The 19958-nt window shown below is 39.6% G+C and overlaps 1 protein-coding gene and 1 long non-coding RNA gene across 3 annotated transcripts in view; one reads left to right on the top strand and one right to left on the bottom strand.

Moving 5' to 3' along the window:
* Nucleotides 1–5915: 5915 nt before the first annotated feature.
* On the bottom strand, nt 5916–8615 carry LOC135967442 (uncharacterized). The gene is made up of 2 exons (XR_010581581.1): nt 8498–8615; nt 5916–6060 (listed from the first exon to the last, which is right to left on the bottom strand). It is a non-coding gene; the product is annotated as an uncharacterized lncRNA (long non-coding RNA).
* Nucleotides 8616–8772: 157 nt separating this feature from the next.
* The window catches only part of CDC37L1 (cell division cycle 37 like 1, HSP90 cochaperone), a 28377-nt gene continuing 17191 nt past the window's right edge, over nt 8773–19958 (top strand). For both annotated transcript variants that reach the window (XM_045373211.3, XM_065530597.2), the window contains exons 1-3: nt 8773–9075; nt 14042–14323; nt 18539–18632. In XM_045373211.3, the coding sequence (XP_045229146.1) occupies nt 8944–9075; nt 14042–14323; nt 18539–18632 (508 nt within the window). In that variant the 5' untranslated portion in view covers nt 8773–8943. The remainder of the gene's footprint in view (nt 9076–14041; nt 14324–18538; nt 18633–19958) is intronic.

Below are 19958 nucleotides of genomic sequence, written 5' to 3'. Positions count from 1 at the left end.
TGATCCGCCCGTCTCGGCCTCCCAAAGTGCTGGGATTACAGGCTTGAGCCACCGCGCCCGGCCGGAAGTTATTTTTAGAATATCTTTAGGTACTTAAAAAATATATTTTTGCCAAGTACTTGCATTATTTAGTCCAAAAAGGAAACCGCATTAAAACAAGTAGAAAATGTAAAATAATAGAAAGGATTGGTCTGGGAATATAGAAAGGAGCAGGAACTGACTTCTTCAGCTTTTGGAGCTATGTCCTATATACTGCATGCCATAAAAATATCCATGCAAGTGTGTCTGCCACTTCTGCTTCCAGTGCAAGGCTTCTTATCCTGTGATTCCTAGCTATCTCAGGGGTCTTAAACCTCCTGAAATGATAGGCAACATTTCCTACATGTGCATATATGCATCCAGGAAGAGTCTAGCTTTCATAATCTGAAAGAGGAAAGGTTAGTCAAGTCAGATTTTATGGCACTGTTCAGTGCATGCTGAGTCCTCTTCCTGCCATTGGTTCCCCACCTGAGTTATCAGACAAGCCGACAGGTAAGAAAAGAGGGCCTGTTCTCTCCATCACATCCATACTCCCTTATTAGAGCAAAAGGGCAGCTGTATTTAATAATAAGTGATTAAAAAAACAAAAAGACCCTCAAAGTCCTATTCTAAGCAATTTGTTTATGTCTGGACTCAACAGACTCATTTGTCAGGCCCTACAATCTTTTGAGCAGTGAATTATTCATTAGCAAGTATGAATAACACCAGCAGACTGAGTTTCCAAAGTGAGTTAGTCATTTGCATTTGTAAGAAATGCCTGAAAAGGAAGAAACACAAAAACGAAAAAACACCCAAGAACATGAAATGATCTGGATTATTTCAGTAGTAGTGCATTTCCAGGTCACTGATTTTTCATTTCTTTTAAAGCATGGGCCCAGTCTCAAGACCCAAGAAATAATTGTCTTATATTTGGCCTTCTCTAAAGTCTTTCTCTAAAATTTTCTGTAATAGTTTAGTTTTCTCAAACTCTGATATACAGAGAAGAAAGTTTTACCTTTCTCACTTTTGTATGTATAAGAAAGCTCAATGAACTACATTGAGTTCGTTCTTTGGTTCTAACAAACTGCCTAAGGATGAAGTATAGCAGGGCGCAGAGGCTCACGCCTGTAATCCCAGCACTTTGGGAGGCCGAGGTGGGTGGATCACGAGGTCAGGAGATCGAGACCAACCTGGACAACACATGAAACCCTTCCTCTACTAAAAATGCAAAAATTAGCGGGGTGTGGTGGCACAGGCCTGTTCCACCTACTTGGGAGGCTGAGGCAGGAGAATCTCTTGAACCCAGGAGATAGAGGTTGCAGTGAGCCGAGATCACGCCACTGCACTCCACCCTAGGCAACAGAGTGAGACTCTATCTCAAAAAAAAAAGTAAATAAATAAAAAAGATGAAGTGTGTATATAGTTCATACACACATACATATATACATACATACATATATACACATATATAATTTATATATATTAATGTTAATATCCTTTAGGCAGACTTTACATTATATCCTTTGGGCAAACTTTACATTAGCAGAATCTGGCTGTCACCATATGAACTCACTGATCAATTCCAGCCCCACTCTACATCATTATAGGTATGCTTCCCTATGTGATTTATAGGAAGTACCTGTGAAGCACATTTATCAAGAAAGTTGTAGTTGAATCTAATCAACTACACTGAGAGTTGCACTGTCTGATAATAAAAATACGGTAGTCATTTATAGTTATTTAACTGAACTAAAACTAAATACATTTATTTATTTATTTATTTGGAGATGGAGTCTTGCTCTTGTCACCTAGGCTGGGGTGCAGGGGCACAATCTTGGCTCACTGCAACCTCTGCCTCCTGGGTTCAAACAATTCTCCTGCCTCAGTCTCCTGAGTAGCTGGGTTTACAGGCACTCGCCACCATACCCAGCTAATTTTTTATGTTTTTAGTAGAGATGGGGTTTCGCCATGTTGGCCAGGCTGGTCTCGAACTTCTGCCCTCAGGTGATCTGCCCGCCTCAGGCTCCCAAAGTGCTAGGATTACAAGTGTAAGCCACCGCACCTGTCCAACTAAATACATTTAAAATCCAGTTCCTCACTTGCATTAGTCACACTTAAAGCACACATAGCCACATGTTGCCAGTGGCTACTGGTATTAGATAATGCTGGCAGAATATTTCCAACATCACAGAAAGTTCTAATGGGCAGCATTGTTCTAGAGTTAACTTCACTTAAAGGAAACATGGAGGATAGAAAAACATGTTAATGACAACACAAGGAAGCAGGCAGACATATCTATAACAGAATGCGGGACATTCCAGCACGTACATGCAGTCCCAGCTACCTGAAAGGCTGAGGTGGGAGGATCACCTGAGCCTGGGTGGTTGAGGCTGCAGTGAGCCATGATTGTGCCATGCACTCTAGCCTGGCCCACAGAGTGAGACCTTGTCTCAATAAATAAATAAGTAAACAAACAAATAAATAAATAAATAAATAAATAAATAAATAGAGCTGGGCGCGGTGGCTCACGCCTGTAATTCCAGCACTTTTGGAGGCTGAGGCGGGCGACTCACCTGAGGTCAGGAGTTCGAGATCAGCCTGACCAGCATGGAGAAACCCTGTCTCTACTAAAAATGCAAAAAAAATTAGCCGGGCATGGTGGTGCAAGCCTGTAATTCCAGCTACTCGGGAGGCTGAGGCAGGAGAATCGCTTGAACCCGGGAGGCGGAAGTTGCAGTGAGCCGAGATCGTGCCATTGCACTGCAGCCTGGGCAACAAGAGCGAAACTCTGTCTATAAATAAATAAATAAATAAATAGAATCTGGGACATTCTATAAGACCCTAACCCAGTTAATCTGCAATAAGTCAATGGCATTTAAAAAATAAAAATAAAAAGGAAGAGGTGAGGGAACTGATCTAGATTAAAAGATACTTAAGAGACCTCACAACCAAATGGAATATGTGGACTTTGTTGGGACATTAATTCAAACAAACCAAATGTAATATTTGAGACTATCAGGGAAAATTTTTTTTTTTTTTTTTTTTTTTGAGACGGAGTTTCACTCTTGTTGCTCCAGGCTGGAGTGCAATGGCACTATCTTGGCTCATTGCAACCTCCGCCACCATGTCCGGCTAATTTTTTTGTAGTTTTAGTAGAGACAGGGTTTCTCCATGTTGGTCAGGCTGTTCTCGAACTCCTGACCTCAGATGATCCACCTGCCTTGGCCTCCCAAAGTGCTGGGATTACAGGCGTGAGCCACCGCGCCCAGCCTATCAGGGAAACTTGATTATGGTTTGGGCATTTGATAACACCAAGCCATTAATTTATATATATGATAATGCCCTTGTGTTTATGTAAGGCAAATATTAACATTGTTTAGAGACATATATTAAGGTATGTAGTGGTAAAATGATTTAACATCTAAGATTTTGCTTTTAAATATTCCAGTCAATAAATAAAAGGAATAGATAAAGCAAATGTTGTAAAATCTTGATAATTATTGACTGTGAGTGATGGATGAATGGGGTTTCTGTAATTCTATTCTTTTGTGTGTTAAAAAATATTCATAATAGGCTGGGCATGGTGGCTGACACCTGTAATCCCAGTGCTTTGTGAGGCAGATGCTGGAGGATTGCTTGAGGTCAGGAGTTCAAGACCAGCCTGGGCAACATAGCAAGAACCCATGTCTACATTTTAAAAAAATTAGGTGGGCATAGCAGCATGCACTCATAGTCCTAGCTATTCAGGAGGCTGAGGTGGGAGGATCCCTTGAGCCCAGATGTTGGAAGCTGCAATGTGCTATGATCTTGCCACTGCACTCCAGCCTGTGCGACAGAGCACAATCTTGTCTCTTAAAAAAAATCGTAATAACAATTTAAAAAAATCTTTAATGTATAAAATTCCCTTCAATATAAGTCTTACACATACCGAAAAAGAAAATATAGTGGATCTGTTCACCTCAAATGTAGATAAGATGAGAAAATTATTGTGGTGTGTAATAATACTTTACAAGTAATTCAGAGGGACATCCACTTAAAGGGAAAAAGTAGTGCTGTATTATAATAGTGATCTCTGCATGAATATCCAAAACAGCAGCTGGCAATTTGAGTATTTCTTTACATATACACACTTCTCAAGAATTTTTCAGGAATCTTCCAAGGAAGGAATCAAATTGCAATTGCACAGCTTTTAACAATCTTGAAGTCATTTGGGATCTGGACCCACACATGGGTTCTGTTTCACACAACTTTATTAGAGTTCATGAGTCAGACTCATATGTTACTCTTTGGCTTGTGCTTTGATTTACTGGCATTTGTAGGCTCAATGCTTACATAATGATGCAACACAAGTCCTTCTACAAGGGCTGCCCTTGGGCATTTTGGATTACATAGTCTTTCCATTTAAAAGTAATTTCTACTCAGAAAAAAACCTAATTTGCTCCTTTGAGTTCAGCTGGCTAGCTCTACATCCACGGGAGTAATAGGCAAATTATGACCCAAAGCATTTTCCAACTAGTTTTATTTATTATCCAAAATAAGAAAGTAAAAGAGTATGATTAAGTTCCAAGACTTGTTTAAAAAGTGTCTACTGGAGCTAGACCTGGTGGTGCATGCCTGTAATCCCAGCCACTTGAGAGGCCGAGGCAGGAGGATCTCTTAAGCCCAGGAGTTTGAGACCAACCTAGGTAACATAGCAAAAACTGTTTCTAAAAATAAGTGTTTACTATGTCAGGGCACAGGATTCAGATCCTGAAGTCAGCAATGGCTCAAGATGAGGTTACTTCTGATATCATTATACCCACTCCTTATCTCCTACCAAAATATACTTCTTTGTGTTCCCTTTTCACCATCTTCTGCCTTTATTTAATCTTTTCTTTTATCCTTGTTTCCATTCATTCATTCTCTATGCATTTATTCAGCCCACATTTACTGAGTGTCTACTGTAAGCCAGATACTGTTCTGAGCCATGTAAGTACAAGAGTGAATAAGAAACAGTTTGTGCTCTCATGGAGCTTACATTCTATTGGGGGAAGAAACATAGCTAAGTGAACATAAAATAATACTATGATAAACAGTAGAAAGGAAATATACAAGGTGGTAAAATAGAACAGGTTGAAGAAGAAATTAGAACCTCATTTAGACTCACTGGCCGGATTGGCCTAAGAGTATGAGATTTGATCTAAGATCGAAGAAGAGAAGCATGACCACTAGCAAGCCTTTCAAAGTAAGAAAAAAGATATTCAGGTAAAGGGAATAGCAACTCGAAAGGGCCATGAGTTAGGAAAGGAACTGCCATGTTTGAGGAAATGAAAGGAGTCCAAGAGAAATTTTGGGTGGGAGAGGGCAAGGAAGGTGTTAGGGAGAGGGTTTAAGAAATGACACTCAGGGCCGGGTGCAGTGGTGCACACCAGTAATCCCAGCACTTTGGGAGGCCAAGGCGGACGGATCACCTGAGGTCAGGAGTTTGAGACCAGCCTGGCCAACATAGTGAAAACTGTCTCTACTAAAAATACAAAAAATGAGCTGGGTGTGGTGGCGTGCACCTGTAATCCCGTAGGAAAATTGCTTGAACCCAGGAGGCGGAGGTTGCAGTGAGCTGAGATGGCACCACTGCACTCCAGCCTGGGAGACAGAGCAAGACTCCATTTCAAAAAAAAAATAAATAAATAAAGACAGGAATGACACTTAGGAATTAGGCTGCCACTAGGTTTCACAGGAACTTTATCAGTTATGGCAGAAAATGTGATAGCCTACCTTACTGCCACAAACTCTTCCTCCTTGCTAACAGAACTCCAATTTTGTTTAGGTAGCAATGCATCCAGCTCCAGAGAACAAATCATAATTTATTTAAGCCAGTTCTGGCCAATAAGATACAAGGATTTCACTAAAAGATTTCAAGAAATACCTTTATTCTTCATATGAGAATCACAGGTGAATACAGCTGTTTTGCCTCCTCCTCTCTCTTCCTGCTTTAGCTTCTGCCATATTTTGATGTGATGTCCAGAGCTGTAGCAGCCATCCTGCAACAATGATGTAACAAGCCTGAAAATGAAAGTAAACAGATTTAGGATGCTGGAGATGGGGGATAGGGATTGAAAGAATCTGAATCTTTCTTTTTTTTTTTTTTTTTCTTTTTTTTGAGACACAGTCTCGCTCTGTCACCCAGGCTGGAGTGCAATGGTGCGATCTCAGCTTACTGCAAACTCCACCTCCCGGGTAGCTGGGATTACAGGCATGCACCACCATGCCTGGCTAATTTTTGTATTTTTAGTAGAGACAAGGTTTCGCCATGTTGGCCAGGCTAGTCTCGAACTCCTGGCCTCAAGTGATCCACCAGCCTTGGCCTCACAAAATGCTGGGATTACAGGTGTAGGCCACCACGCCTGGCCTGAACCTGAATCTTTAATGACATCTTTGAACTGCTAAGCCTATCCTGGCATCATTGTTTTTGTTAAATAGCCAATAAATGTCCTTATAGTTTAGGTTTCTTTTAGCTGGGGTTTCAGTTATTTGCATTGAAAGCATATAATTGATATAGTAGGGGTGAGACACAATATATATTTTTTTAAATATCTCTCTGGGACGAGTATAAAGAGATTGTAAGGAGCAAGAATGGAACAGAAGCATGGAAGACTACTGCAGTAGTTCTGAGAAGCAATCATAGTGTTCTGGCCTAGGGAGTACGCAGTAAAGCAGGAGAGAACATAAATTCAAGACGTATTTGGGGGTAAAAACAGCAGGACTTGCTGTTGGTGTGAGACGTAAAGGAGAGGGAGGAACTAAGGCTGAACTCTAGGTTTTGGACTGGATGGTGATGCCATTGATTGACACAGAAAAGACAGAAGTTTGGGGAAGGGAGTGAGATCAAGGGTTTGGATGTGTTAAATTTAAGATGTGTATGAACCATTCAAAAAGAGATGACAAATCAGCGGGTAGACATGAGTCTGGAGCACAGGGGTAAGGTCAGGACTTGGATTTCAATTTGAGAATTATAGATACACAGATGTTATGTAAAGCCACAGAATTCTCCTCACTGGCCAAAATATGAGGAACTCTAAAGTTAGAGGTCAGCTAGAAGGGAAGAAGACTGAGGAGAAGTAGTAAAAGAGGTAGGAGAAAAACCAACAGCATTAGCGTTTATACAGGGCTTACTTTATGCCAGGCATATTCAAAGAACTTGGTGGCTTCATGGAAGCAAAGAGAAAAATGTTTTTCTTTTATTCTTCCCTTTCCAGTCTCTCCTGTTACTTTCACCCCTAAATTCAAAAGGTTTAGGTGCAAAAGTGATTCTCAGCTTTTATTTGTAATTAATTTTATAGTAATCTTGTACTGTTATAATTACTAATGTACATTCATTGGAAAAATTTCAAACAGCACAGTACAGGGAAGCTAAATGTGGAAAGTAAAGGTCCTCAGCAGCTTTTCTTCCTAAGCTCATCCACCCGAGGTAATCATTAACAGTTTCTTGTATATCCTCCAGGAATGTTCTGCACACACCCCCACATGCACGCAAATACCATCTCTCTCTCTTGCCCTCTCTCTGTATACGTACACATATGTTTAATTCTGCAAGTTGCTTTAAAACTCAATACCTTTTGGAGGTATTTATGTATCAGCATATTTAGATACAATTTACTTTTTAAAAAACGGGTAATATCCCATTGTATTAATATTCCGTAATTTAAGTTCCTCTATAGATGGACAATCAGAATACTTTTTTTTTTCTTGCCACACACACACAAAAATTGCTGCCAAAAATCTTTGTAGATAAATCCTTGGATATTGGCGCAAAAATAATTGTTGCATACTTCCTTAGTGGTGAAATTGCTGAATCAATCCGCTCAAGCCTCTCATATTGTCAAATTACTCCTCCTAAAAGGTTACACTAATGACATTCTTACATCATTTGCTTACGTCTTGGTACACATTTGGTATTAAGCGACTTCATAAGTTTGCCAATCTAAATACATGGAAAAAAATGGCGTCATGTTGTTTTTATTTGGGTCTCTTTATGAGTAGGGCAGCAAGACCTGATTGTTAAACGTGCAAGTTCTGAAGTTAAACTCCCTGGGGCTGGATGCTACCTCTTCCTTGTAAAATGTGTGGTCTCAGGCTTGTTAGGTCTATTGCCTCGTCTCCAAAAAAGGGGATAAAGAGGGCACACATCTTTAGGCTTAAACAAGATACGTAGGAATACAGGAAGCCCTTCTTATACGTTCGCTACTAGCGGTACTGATCCTAATTTTTTTGAAGCCGTGCTCGCTCTGGTACTTTATTTTTGGTGTACTCCTCCAACCAACCAACCACAGAATTCTGTTGTTGCCTGTAATTAGAAATGAGAGGAAAACTGGCTCCGCTTGCTCAAAATTCTCCTCCCTCCGCCCCAACTCTGCCTTAGAATCACTGGTTTAAATGTCAACGTAAAGGAACGAGTTGCAATTTCCAAGGAACATGCAAAGTGGACACCTGGGCTGCGTACCTCCAGGCGGCCAGGACCCGCCGTTTTCGGTATAGGGAACACCAGATAGCAATACCTAACGCTACCTAACAAACATTTCTCCACCCACAGCGCCATTAGCCGTTAAGTTTGCAGTGCCGAAAAGCTCAAAGAGAATGGTGCTTAAAACAGGAATACAATTGTAGATCCACCCCCTACACGCAAAGAGCCCGGGACCCGCCTTCACAGCCCCGCCCCAACCGGAAGTGACGCACCGTGCCGACTATTTCTTCCGCCGTCCGCCGGTGGCGAGGCCCAGGCTATCGCGGGGTGTGCAGCGGCATCGCGGCCAGTAGAGGGATTCTGGGTAACGGCCCTGGCCCCCGGCTGGGCTTCTGGCTCGGCGCAGCAGGTTCCACTCACGCCAAGTCTGTTGGCAGTGGCAGTTGTAGGGCCGGGGGCGGTTGTAGGACCCGGAGCAGCCGGACATGGAGCAACCGTGGCCGCCTCCGGGACCCTGGAGCCTCCCTCGGGCCGAGGGTGAGGCTGAGGAAGAGAGTGACTTGGACGTGTTCCCCAGTTCTCCCCGCTGCCCGCAGCTGCCGGGCGGCGGCGCCCAGGTGAGAGGGGGCCTGCGTTCTGCCGAGGGATGTAGTGGTGCTGTCCCCAAACCCCTGGAATGCCGCGTCTCCCAGACCCTCTTCTAAGCCTTTTTCTGCGCCCACCTCACTGCCGGGGCCCGGGGATCTGATGCCTGATGCCATCCCACCCCTTTTATAGCATTTTCGGATGGAGACGGGGTGGCCATGTATTACCAACCTCCACCTCCACGCACACCTTTTCTTTCACCTTGGCTGATTGCTGTTCACCCTTGGAAGACGTTCCTCCATCTCCCCTTCCTGACAGCACCCAGATTTGGGGCGGCTCATGGTGTAACATTGACCCTTTGTCCTCTTGTGAGAGGTTTTCCCGGAGCACTTTATTCTGTTAAAGGCTCTAGCATGCTTGTGCACAGTTGATAGGAACAGTGAATGATTGTAGTTCAACGTCACACCTAGTCCTCACAAAGATTTCACATGCGATTTCAACCCATGTTGACAACTGAGTAAATTCTTCAAACCTCGCTTTTGACGCTGGCGTACACCTCTCCCATTCGCGTGACCATCTTTGCCTTACTGTTTAGTTTTGCTTCACGTCATTCTCCAGTGAAAATATATACGCATATACTTGCCTTTTCCTTCAGACTTCTCTTAGGTTCCTGGTATTTACTTGTGTTTTCAATCCAGCTTTCCTGCCTTCCTGCCATTGAAACGTATCCAAATGTGATATACTACTAAGGATTTTTCAGGGACCTATCTTAGGGGATACTTACATACTCGCATCACCTTTTCCTGTTTTTTTTCTCCTCCGAATCCCTGTGTGTTTTGGAAGTATATTTCAGGATCACAGTCTAAACACTAATATATTCAATGGATCATAGGTGTCTGTCGCCTCCTTGCAAAATGGGGTTCCCAAGAGTGTAACAGATTTAATAGTAGTTTTCCTCTCAACTTATTTTGCTAGATGTTAATGAGGATGAGTTAAATTGTTTGCCAGTAAGCGTGAGATTATCAGTCTTATGCCCAGCTAACAGAGTTAGTTGGCTTCACACAGAGAAAAATGCTGTTTCATAACCACTGTCTGTACTTTGGCCAGCTAGTCACTGGGGAACTATAAGACATTTTTTAGGAGGATAGAATGAGAGTTGATGGGTCCATCATTAGTCACCCACTAATTTTGGATCACCAGTGTCATCTTTATATACAAAATGTATTATAAGCATATGATGTGTTAGGGAGGAAAAAAAGAGTGAACAGCAGGTGCCATTGTCAATTTGGAAGGCATATGAAGAGGAAAAAGGGTGTCAAGAATTACAGTGCATTGTGGTTGAATTACAGAAGTAATCTAGAGAAATATCTGTATGTTAATTTCTTACTTGTGCACTTATAAATTTGTTTAACTGAAAGATTTTTAGAAGTGAGTAAGCTTATCTCTCTCATTAAAAGTGATTTCCCTGAGACCGTGTAACTAGTTAGTGGCCAGGTTAAAACTAGAACCCACTTATGACTCCTAGTCCAGTATATTTTCCCACCTACTGCACTGCCCACCCTGTGAAGTACTGTAAAACTTTGTCTGAAACTACCTTTAAATGGTATTAAAATTTGCAAAGTGGGTCGGGTGCAGTGGCTTACGCCTATAATCCCACGCTTTGGGAGGCTGAGGCGGGTGGATCACCTGAAGTCGGGAATTCGAGACCAGCCTGAACAACATGGAGAAACCCCGTCTCCACTAAAAATACAAAATTAACCGGGCGTGGTGGTGCATACAGAATCAGCTGGGTGTGGTGGTGGGTGTGTGTGATCCTGGCTACTCAGGAGGCTGAGGCAGGAGAATTGTTGGAGGCAGAGATTGCCGTGGCCTAGATCACACCATTGCACTCCAGCCTGGGCAACAAGAGCGAAACTCTGTCTCAAAAAAAAAAAAAAAAAATTTGCAACGTGATTATTAATTCTAAGTTCATGTGTTTATTACAGACCTACTTATTGGTTTTGCTGGCTTTAAGACTTAAATTTTTGGATTGGAATGTTTGGAAAAAAATAAAGTGTTTAATTAACATTTTATAATCCTAAAAAACAGCTTTGGCTTAATTTTATCAAATAAGGGGGATCTAGACTTCTTAATGTATTATGTGATATGTAATTCTTAGATCCAATTAATGTAAAGGCAGATCATGTTTAATGTCTTTCTAAAAGTTCTGTATGGTCATGGATTAGAATGTGACCTAATATTTTATTTAAGCATCTGAATACATGTTGGATAGTTTGCCAAATGACCAAATGTTGTCTGGGTAGTTTGTGGAGAATTAAAACATAAATTATTTTTAGAATTGTTTGATTTGAGAAAAGAATATTTACTCCCAAATAATTTGAAAATGCAAGATAATTTCTGTTTATCCATATAACCATATTACTTTTCTTGATATATTGTCTTCTTTTTCCTTTTTTTTTTTTTTTTTTTTTTTTTGAGACGGTGTTTTGCGGTGTTGCCCAGGCTGGAGTGCAATGGCACAATATTGGCTTACCGCAACCTCTGCCTCCCAGGCTCAAGTGATTTTCCTGCTACAGCCTCCTGAGTAGTTGGGATTACAGGTGCCCACCACCGTACCCAGCTAATTTTTTTTTTTTCTTTTTTGAGATGGAGTCTCACTGTATCACCCAGGCTGGAGTGCAGTGGCGCAGTCTCGGCTCACTGCAACCTCTGCCTCCCGGGTTCACACCATTCTCCTGCCTTAGCCTCCCAAGTAGCTGGACTACAGACGCCCGCCACCATGCCCGGCTAATTTTATTGTATTTTTAGTAGAGACAGGGTTTCACCATGTTATCCAAAATGGTCTCGATCTCCTTTTCGTGATCCACCTGCCTCGGCCTCCCGAAGTGCTGGGATTATAGGTGTGAGCCACCGCTCCTGGCCATGCCCAGCTAATTTTAAAAATATTTTTAGTAGAGAAGGGGTTTTGCCATGTTGGCCAGGCTGGTTTCGAACTCCTGACCTCAGGTAATCTGCCCACCTTGGCCTCCCAAAGTGCTGGGATTACAGGCGTGAGCCACCGAACCCAGCCAAAAGAAGTTTTGTATACAAAATTTCTTATATCTTTTCTTACAAAATAAGTTTTATAGCTTAATTTTTCTCCTTTTCCTGGCCCTGTTTTAAGCATAGCTACTCTACAGTTATTCTTGATCCTATTCTAAGATAACAAAAAGTAAAAATAAATGTTTTATTTGGTTAGTTAGGGACATTGTTTATAGTACCTGGGCTCCAGACCTGCTGAATGAGCAAATAAAACATCTGAATAGCAACAGTGTCCACATTTGTCCCAGTACAAACCTGAGTTTGCCTGAAGACTCAGCTAAGAGGTAGGGTCCTTGGTTGCTACTTGCCTCAGAATTGTTTACCATCACCAGTCAGTAAACAAATAAGCATGATATTGTATGAAAAACACCACAATAGAAATAGACATAACTTGGGTGGGGAGAGACTGGGTAAGAAAAAGTTTAGGGTCTGCCAGAATCTGGATGAAGATAGGAGTTTCCGTAGGAGTTACCTCGAAGAAAGAGGATTGCCAAATTGAAGTGAGGGACAAGGGTAGGAAAGGGAAGAATAAGCAAACAAGTAGAAGAGCAATTGGAACTGAGTCTGGAGAGGTAATGGGAAATGATATCACAAAGGGCTATGCCACCACGAAGGGCTATGCCACAGAGTATGTCCTTTATCCCAAAGCTAAGAATGAAAAAAAAGATCAGATTCATTTGTTTGAAAGATCACTCCAGTCTAGTGGAGTGGAGAATGGCTTGAGATAAGAGAGTCAGCATTTGTATAATTCACATGTGAGATTCTAAGGGCTTGAATAGTGATGAAGATACGGGAATAGATTGGAGAGAAATTATTCTGAAGTTGATCTACATTTGACTAAGAAGTCATAAAGAATGTGCCTTCAGCTTTTGTTTTATAGAGCCAAGGAATATAGGGAATTGAATCTCTATCACAGTATTTTACATGTAGTAATTAAGTAAATATTAAAACTAATTACTACTGCTTTTGACTAGTACAGTCAGCAGGGTGGACCATTGCTACTTTTAAGAAATGTAACTTTGCGGCTGGGTGCAGTGGCTCACGCCTGTAATTCCAGCACTTTGGGAGGCCAAGGTGGACAGATCACAAGGTCAAGAGATCGAGACCATCCTGGCCAACATGGTGAAACCCTGCCTCTACTAAAAATACAAAAATTACCTGGGCGTGGTGGCATGTGCCTGTAGTCCCAGGTACTTGGGAGGCTGAGGCAGGAAAATCATGTAAACCCCGGAGGCAGAGGTTGCAGTGAACTGAGATCGTACCTTTGCACTCTAGCCTGGTGACAGAGCGAGACTCCATCTCAAAATATAGATAGATAGATAGATATAGATATATAACTTTGCCTATTTTGATTAGGAATAAATTAAAGGATGTCTGTCTGATATAATCAGAAATAGATATAAATAGAAATATCCAATAAGAACTTCTCAAATCACCAAGGATTAGAAAAATACAGATAGAAAATAGAAACCAAGAAATGATTACTTCTAGATAAAAGGAGGTTTTTTTGTAGTGAAGAATTTGGAGAACAAAATTATAAAGGCCTGGTTGTCAGCAAGTTGAGTATTGAAGTGATGAACTAGATTTAAGCTTTGTTCTCGTTATTCTGCTTGTTCAGGATTATGAAGACTTAATTAAATGTTTGTTAAGCACTAGCTTTATGCAAGACACTGTGATAGTTGCCAGGCTTTTTGTTGCTGTTAGTTGTCAGGGGATAGACATAAATTAACAAAGCAGTTTAGAATTTAGTTGATGAAACAAGGACTAAGATATAAAAACATGACTGCAGACCTAGAACACAGGATATACTATATTCCAAAATATTGTACAGAAATCCTTTGAATTAAAAAAAAATGAACTGTGCTGCACAAACATCCATTGCTTTCTTCATTTCTTACAAATATTGTTTTTATCCAGATGTATAGCCATGGAATTGAATTGGCTTGCCAAAAGCAGAAAGAGTTTGTAAAGAGCTCTGTGGCGTGCAAGTGGAATCTTGCTGAAGCTCAACAGAAACTTGGTAGCTTAGCACTGCATAATTCTGAGTCCTTGGATCAGGAGCATGCCAAAGCACAAACAGCAGTATCAGAACTGAGGCAACGGGAAGAAGAGTGGCGACAGAAAGAAGAAGCTCTAGTACAAAGAGAGAAGATGTGTCTGTGGAGCATGGATGCCATTAGCAAGGATGTTTTTAATAAGGTATGACCTTGTATTGAGCCATAATGAAAGAAGAAAAACTGAAGTGTTTGTACAAACCAGTTGTGCGTATTTGGTAGCAAAGCAGCAGAATCCCATAAACGGTGTTCAATTTTAACAGTTTATGAAAGGTGCTTGAAAAGTTATGAAAGTCAGAAAGTCTCAAAGCTTTTGTTGTAGAGCTGCAGACTCCAGGCAGTTAATTGAGCAGTCTGAAATACATATTTATATAAATGTACTGCCGAACAAATATTACATGTATTAAAAAACATTCACAAAAATTTGATATTTATAACGATGGGAAAATAGATCAGTTGTGAAATATTTTCCTCCACATCTCATATTTTGTACCCCCTACATTGATTATCACTACTTTAGAGTTCCTTTAATACAACTACCTTATTTTTATAAATGAATCAACTAAGTAGAAAACTAAGTAGAGTGACTTAATAACTTAGTGGTGGGTTAAATGTGAGAAATTACTGACTGGGATGGAGAGATAAGATAATGAGAAGTGTTGAATATCCTTTATTCAGTGCCTTTAAGAATGAAGGTTTAGACTTTTAAAATCCCATGTTTTTCAAACTTCAGGGTTTAATACCTCAGTTTTCCATTTGAAAACTAGAGTTTCTAGAGATTAATTTTCAGATGCATGAAAAGGGGATAAAAGGCAAAACTTCATGAACTAGTGTTTTAAATGTGGAATAAAATGATATTTATTGAAAAATAGGCCAGGCTTAGATGTCCACGCCTGTAATCCCAGCACTTTGGGAGGCCAAGACAGGCAGATCACTTAAGTCCAGGAGTTCAAAACCAGTTTGGGTGACATGATGAAATCCCGTCTCTACAGAAAATACAAAAATTAGCTGAGTATGGTGGCATGTACCTGTAGTGCCCGTAGTCCCAGCTACTTAGGAGGCTGAGGCTCGAGGATTACTTGAACCCAGGAGGTAGAGATTGCAGTGAGCCGAGATTGCGCCACTACACTCCAGCCTGGGCAACAGTGAGACCCCGTCTCAGAAAAAGAAAAATTGTAGTTTGTATTAAGCCTTATTTTGGAGAACCATTTATAAAGAAGTCTATGAACATGCTGATGGATACAGATATTTTGGTGTTCATTTTTTTCACTATCCCATAATGGCTGAAGGAAACACAGTTCACAGAGCTGAAAGCTTTTAGCTTTACCACAAAGGTAGATTTTGTATGTTATCCACTATGAGTGTTCTTTAGGCCTGAAACATGCAGAGAATAGGGAGAAAGAGGCCTTCAAGTGTCGTCATTTTCCTTAATTAGCCCATGGATGTATCATCTAGGAGTGAATTTGGACTTTAGACCTGTTTTCAGCCCTTTCATCGTGGAAAATTTCAACATACACAAAGTGAACAGATAAACCCCACAGTCCACATCAATGACTGTCATCATTCTGCCATTTTCATTTCATCTGTACCTTCCCCTACACCCATTCCTGCATTTTATTGTTATTTTTTGTTTAATTTTTGGGTAAGATTTATATACTTTGAGATGCACAAATCTTAAGTGTAAAATTTTAACAAATAGATACATTTGTGTAGTCCACAATCCTTTGAATATATGAAATGTAGAACCTAGGAAAAAAGTATTTAAATCTTTAGTCTGTAACCTATGGGGCAATGAAATTCAGTCATTTTCTACTAATTTGTAAAGTGATACTTCTTTATATTTGTACTTCACCCTCAAGTTTCAGGGAGAGACTGCTCATTCTTGTCTAAGTCCACAATGAACCTTATCTTTAACCATCATTATTTTCTAGACTTCTCAGCACATAACCTACTTGTTAATTGTCCCCTTGGCATCTGCTTTCACCTACTCTCATGAGCTTTTTAAATTGCCTTTCCCTGGACCAGCTCTAGTTCTGCTACAGCAGTCAGTAACACACCTCGCCACTAGCCCTATCAGTACTTTAACAGTGAGTCATATCTTTCTCTGTGCCTCTACTAATTTACATATACTTTTTCTCCCCCTCCACAATGGGATCATTCTTTATCTGAGTCATTTGCTATATCTGTATATATTGTTTTAAGGGGTACATCTTAAGTGTTATTTTCTGTTCTGCATTTATATCCCAAAACTATTTAAAATAACTTTTTTCTTCCAGAAGGTTCCAGAAATGTTCAAAGTAATATTTCTTGTTTTGTAAAGTTGATGTCTCTTCGGTTTTTTTTTTTGTTTTTTTTTTTTTTTTTTTTTTTTTGAGACGGAGTCTCGCAGTGTCTCCCAGGCTGGAGTGCAGTGGCGTGATCTCGGCTCACTGCAAGAGATGTCTCTTCTTTAACACAGTGGTCACAAAAAAAATATTTTCATTTTGTTGTTGCTTTTAATTATTTCTTTAAACTTAGGTTCTAAGATAGCCTACATTTATCTCACAAATTAATTAGGACTATCTTTATGTTCCAGTCATTTGCTCAAAGTCCTACACTGGTTTTGTCTGGGAGCTTGAGACTTGAGAGGACTGATCTAGATCTGCACTATCCAATTTGATAGCCACTAGCCACATGTGCTATTGAGTGCTTGAAATGTGTCTAGTCTGAATTGAGATGTGCTGTAAGTGTAAAATACACACCGGATTCCAATGACTTAGTGCCAAAAAAAGTAAAATATTAATAATTGTTTTGTATTGCCTACGTGTTGAAATAATAGGTTGGATATGTTAGGATAAATAATTTATTAATGTCATCTGTTTCTTTTTGCTTTTTAACGTGGCTAATAGAAAACTTTAAATTACATTTGCAACTTGGATTGTATTTCTATTGGACAGTGCTGGTCTAGATGGCAGACTGTATAAAGAAAAAATCTTTTATTTTGAAATATGTAAACTTTTGAGTGCTTCCTGATTATAAACTGGCAGTCATCTAGTTTGCAGTTTTTATTTTTGGCAGTGATGATAACAGGGTATAAATACGTTCACAGAATGTTCTAGGAAACTTCTGCCAGTTTTTCTAGCTAGATACAAACTTTATTCTTGGTATATTTTATGACTTATTTAACTGAAAATAAGTACTTCCTTAATAGAAATTTGTACTTGACTTTAAAAATCAAACTGTTTGGTCTCTTCTAAGAAGTTTATTAGAAATGCAACAAAGGGCCAAGCACAGTGGCTCATGCCTATAATACCAGCACGTTGGAAGGCCAAGGTGAAGGGATTGCGTGAACCAAGGAGTTGAAGACCAGCCTGGGCAACATAGCCAGACCTCGTCTCTACAAAAAATTTAAAAATTATCTGAGTATGGTGGCTCACGCCTATAGTCCCAGCTACTCTGGAGGCTAAGGTGGGAGGATCACTTGACTCCAAGAGGTTGAGGCTGCAGTGAGTTATGATTGTGCCACTGTACTCCAGCCTGGGTGACAGAGCAAGACCCCATCTCAAAAAAACAAAAAAAAGACACGCAACAACAACGGTCTATTTCTGGTTTATGTCTTAATAAAGAATTTATAGTAAATATAGTTTATGTGCTTTGAATTTCTGAGTTTATTTCCAGCAAGAACTCGAAAGATTAGGCAAGAGTTGCAAATACTTACAGGAATTAAATAATGCACAAGTAAATTATTCATGTAAAATATAAAGGATGTTTCTATACCTGCTTTTAATTGGGAAATTCAGCTTACCAAAAAGGGTAATTCAGTTGTTTTTCTGCATGATTTCTAAGATAAACCTATATCCACACATATATCATATGTATTTTTTTGTGAGACAGAGTCTTGCTCTGTTGCCCGGCTAGAGTGCAATGGCGTGATCTCAGCTCACTACAACCTCTGCCTCCTGGATCCGCGCCATTCTCCTGCCTCAGCTTCCCGAGTAGCTGGGATTACAGGCACCCGCCACCACGCCCAGCTATTTTTTGTATTTTTAGTAGAGACGGGGTTTCAGTATGTTGGCCAGGCTGATCTCCAACTCCTGACTTCGTGATCCGCCCGCCTCGGCCTCCCAAAGTGCTGGGATTACAGGCGTGAGCCCCCACACCCGGCCTCATATATCATTTTAAACAAAATTAATAAGACTCCCATACAAGAAAATTTTAATTTTTAAAAATAGTTTAACAGATGAATTTAATCATGTAATATCAGTATGATACTATACCACAAATATTGTCTACAGGAAGAATTGCTAGGTATTCAGTATCTGAGAAAGAAGATTCAATTAGAATTTAAAATCTGATTTAAATTTCTAAAATTTTTTCTTAGAGTTTTATTAATCAAGATAAAAGAAAAGACACAGAGGATGAAGATAAATCAGAATCATTTATGCAAAAATATGAGCAAAAAATCAGACATTTTGGTAAGTCTACTACTTGGGTTTCCTTCTTTGTAATGTTTAGTATCATATGTACATGTGCAAAAAACGGACTTATAAAAAGAGAGCCAAAAAGAAAAGTAGCAAACTCCAATTTTGTAGCTACTTCTGGCACAGCTGTGTAGATCTTGTTTTAGAATTTTTTTTGGTTATAAATAAAATTAATTGACAGAGCCTACCAAATGGTAAAGACAAGCAAAAGTATTATTATATAGTACTACCTTCTAAGACAACTTTATGTATTCCATAGCCTCTTTCCATTTCCCAACTAGTCTTTGCTTTTTTCTTTCTCCTCTTTGCTTCTTTGGAATCTGATTATCTTATGATTAAAAGATTATTCATTTTTTTTCAGGTTTTGGATATGATGCTTTATAATTCAGGCAGATCCTTGAACTGTTACTCAGATAAATATAGTAATAGAAATGTATATATAAAGAACTGAAAAATAGGCTTTTTCTATTGGGGAAAAAGGGTAAGAGGGGGTTTGATACAAGTGAAGGCTTCCCAGAGAAGCCAGCATCTGAGCTTGATTTTGAGGAACAGATAAGAGTTTTTCATGTATAAGGGAGGCAAGCCAACAGCAACAGCATGAGACGGGCAGTTAGGAAACAGCATGGTGTGTTCTGAGAATTATAGGCAGCATGATACCGCTGGCATGAAAATGCTACTAGGAACTGTTAGGAGTTAAGGTTTAAAACTTTTTTTTTAATTCCAAAGTAAAAACTTTTTAAAAAAAATTCCAAGTAGTATGTTAATTTAGTAAACAAGGTTTTTATTTGTAATATATTCATGAACTTTTTAAATGGCATTTTGAAATCTTTTTCCTATTGGTGTTTATTTACTCAGAATTTTTTGAATTTCGTTTATGCTTCAATTATGTCAATACAATAAATATTACTTTCAATGTTTTCCCTTCCTTTTATGTAATTTATTCATAAAACATTCACTTTGCTCATACTTTTCATTTTAAATAAAGAAAAAAGACTGTATTTAACTAAAAGAACAGTACCTGAAGAAATAAAGACGAAGTTTTTCTACATATCATCAATGTGTATTATTTATAATAGAAAAAAAATGAATACACAGGCCTCCCTTGGACAGATAGTAAAATCTTGAAATGAGCAGAGCCTTGAGTCATAAGGATAGAAGGCAAAAAATTTGCACATGAATCTTAGTTGTGATATGTGAATTGCCACTCCCGCCTACAGTGCTTGCTTTCTAGGCCCATGTTTTTCTGTTGAAGGAAAAATAGTACCATACTGATTGCTCTTTCAGAGCATGTACTGCATCTGGTAAAACAACATTCCTCAA

Source organism: Macaca fascicularis, chromosome 15 (genome assembly GCF_037993035.2).
Source record: "Macaca fascicularis isolate 582-1 chromosome 15, T2T-MFA8v1.1".
NCBI lineage: Eukaryota > Metazoa > Chordata > Mammalia > Primates > Cercopithecidae > Macaca > Macaca fascicularis.
This window is presented reverse-complemented; position numbering and strand designations above follow the sequence as displayed.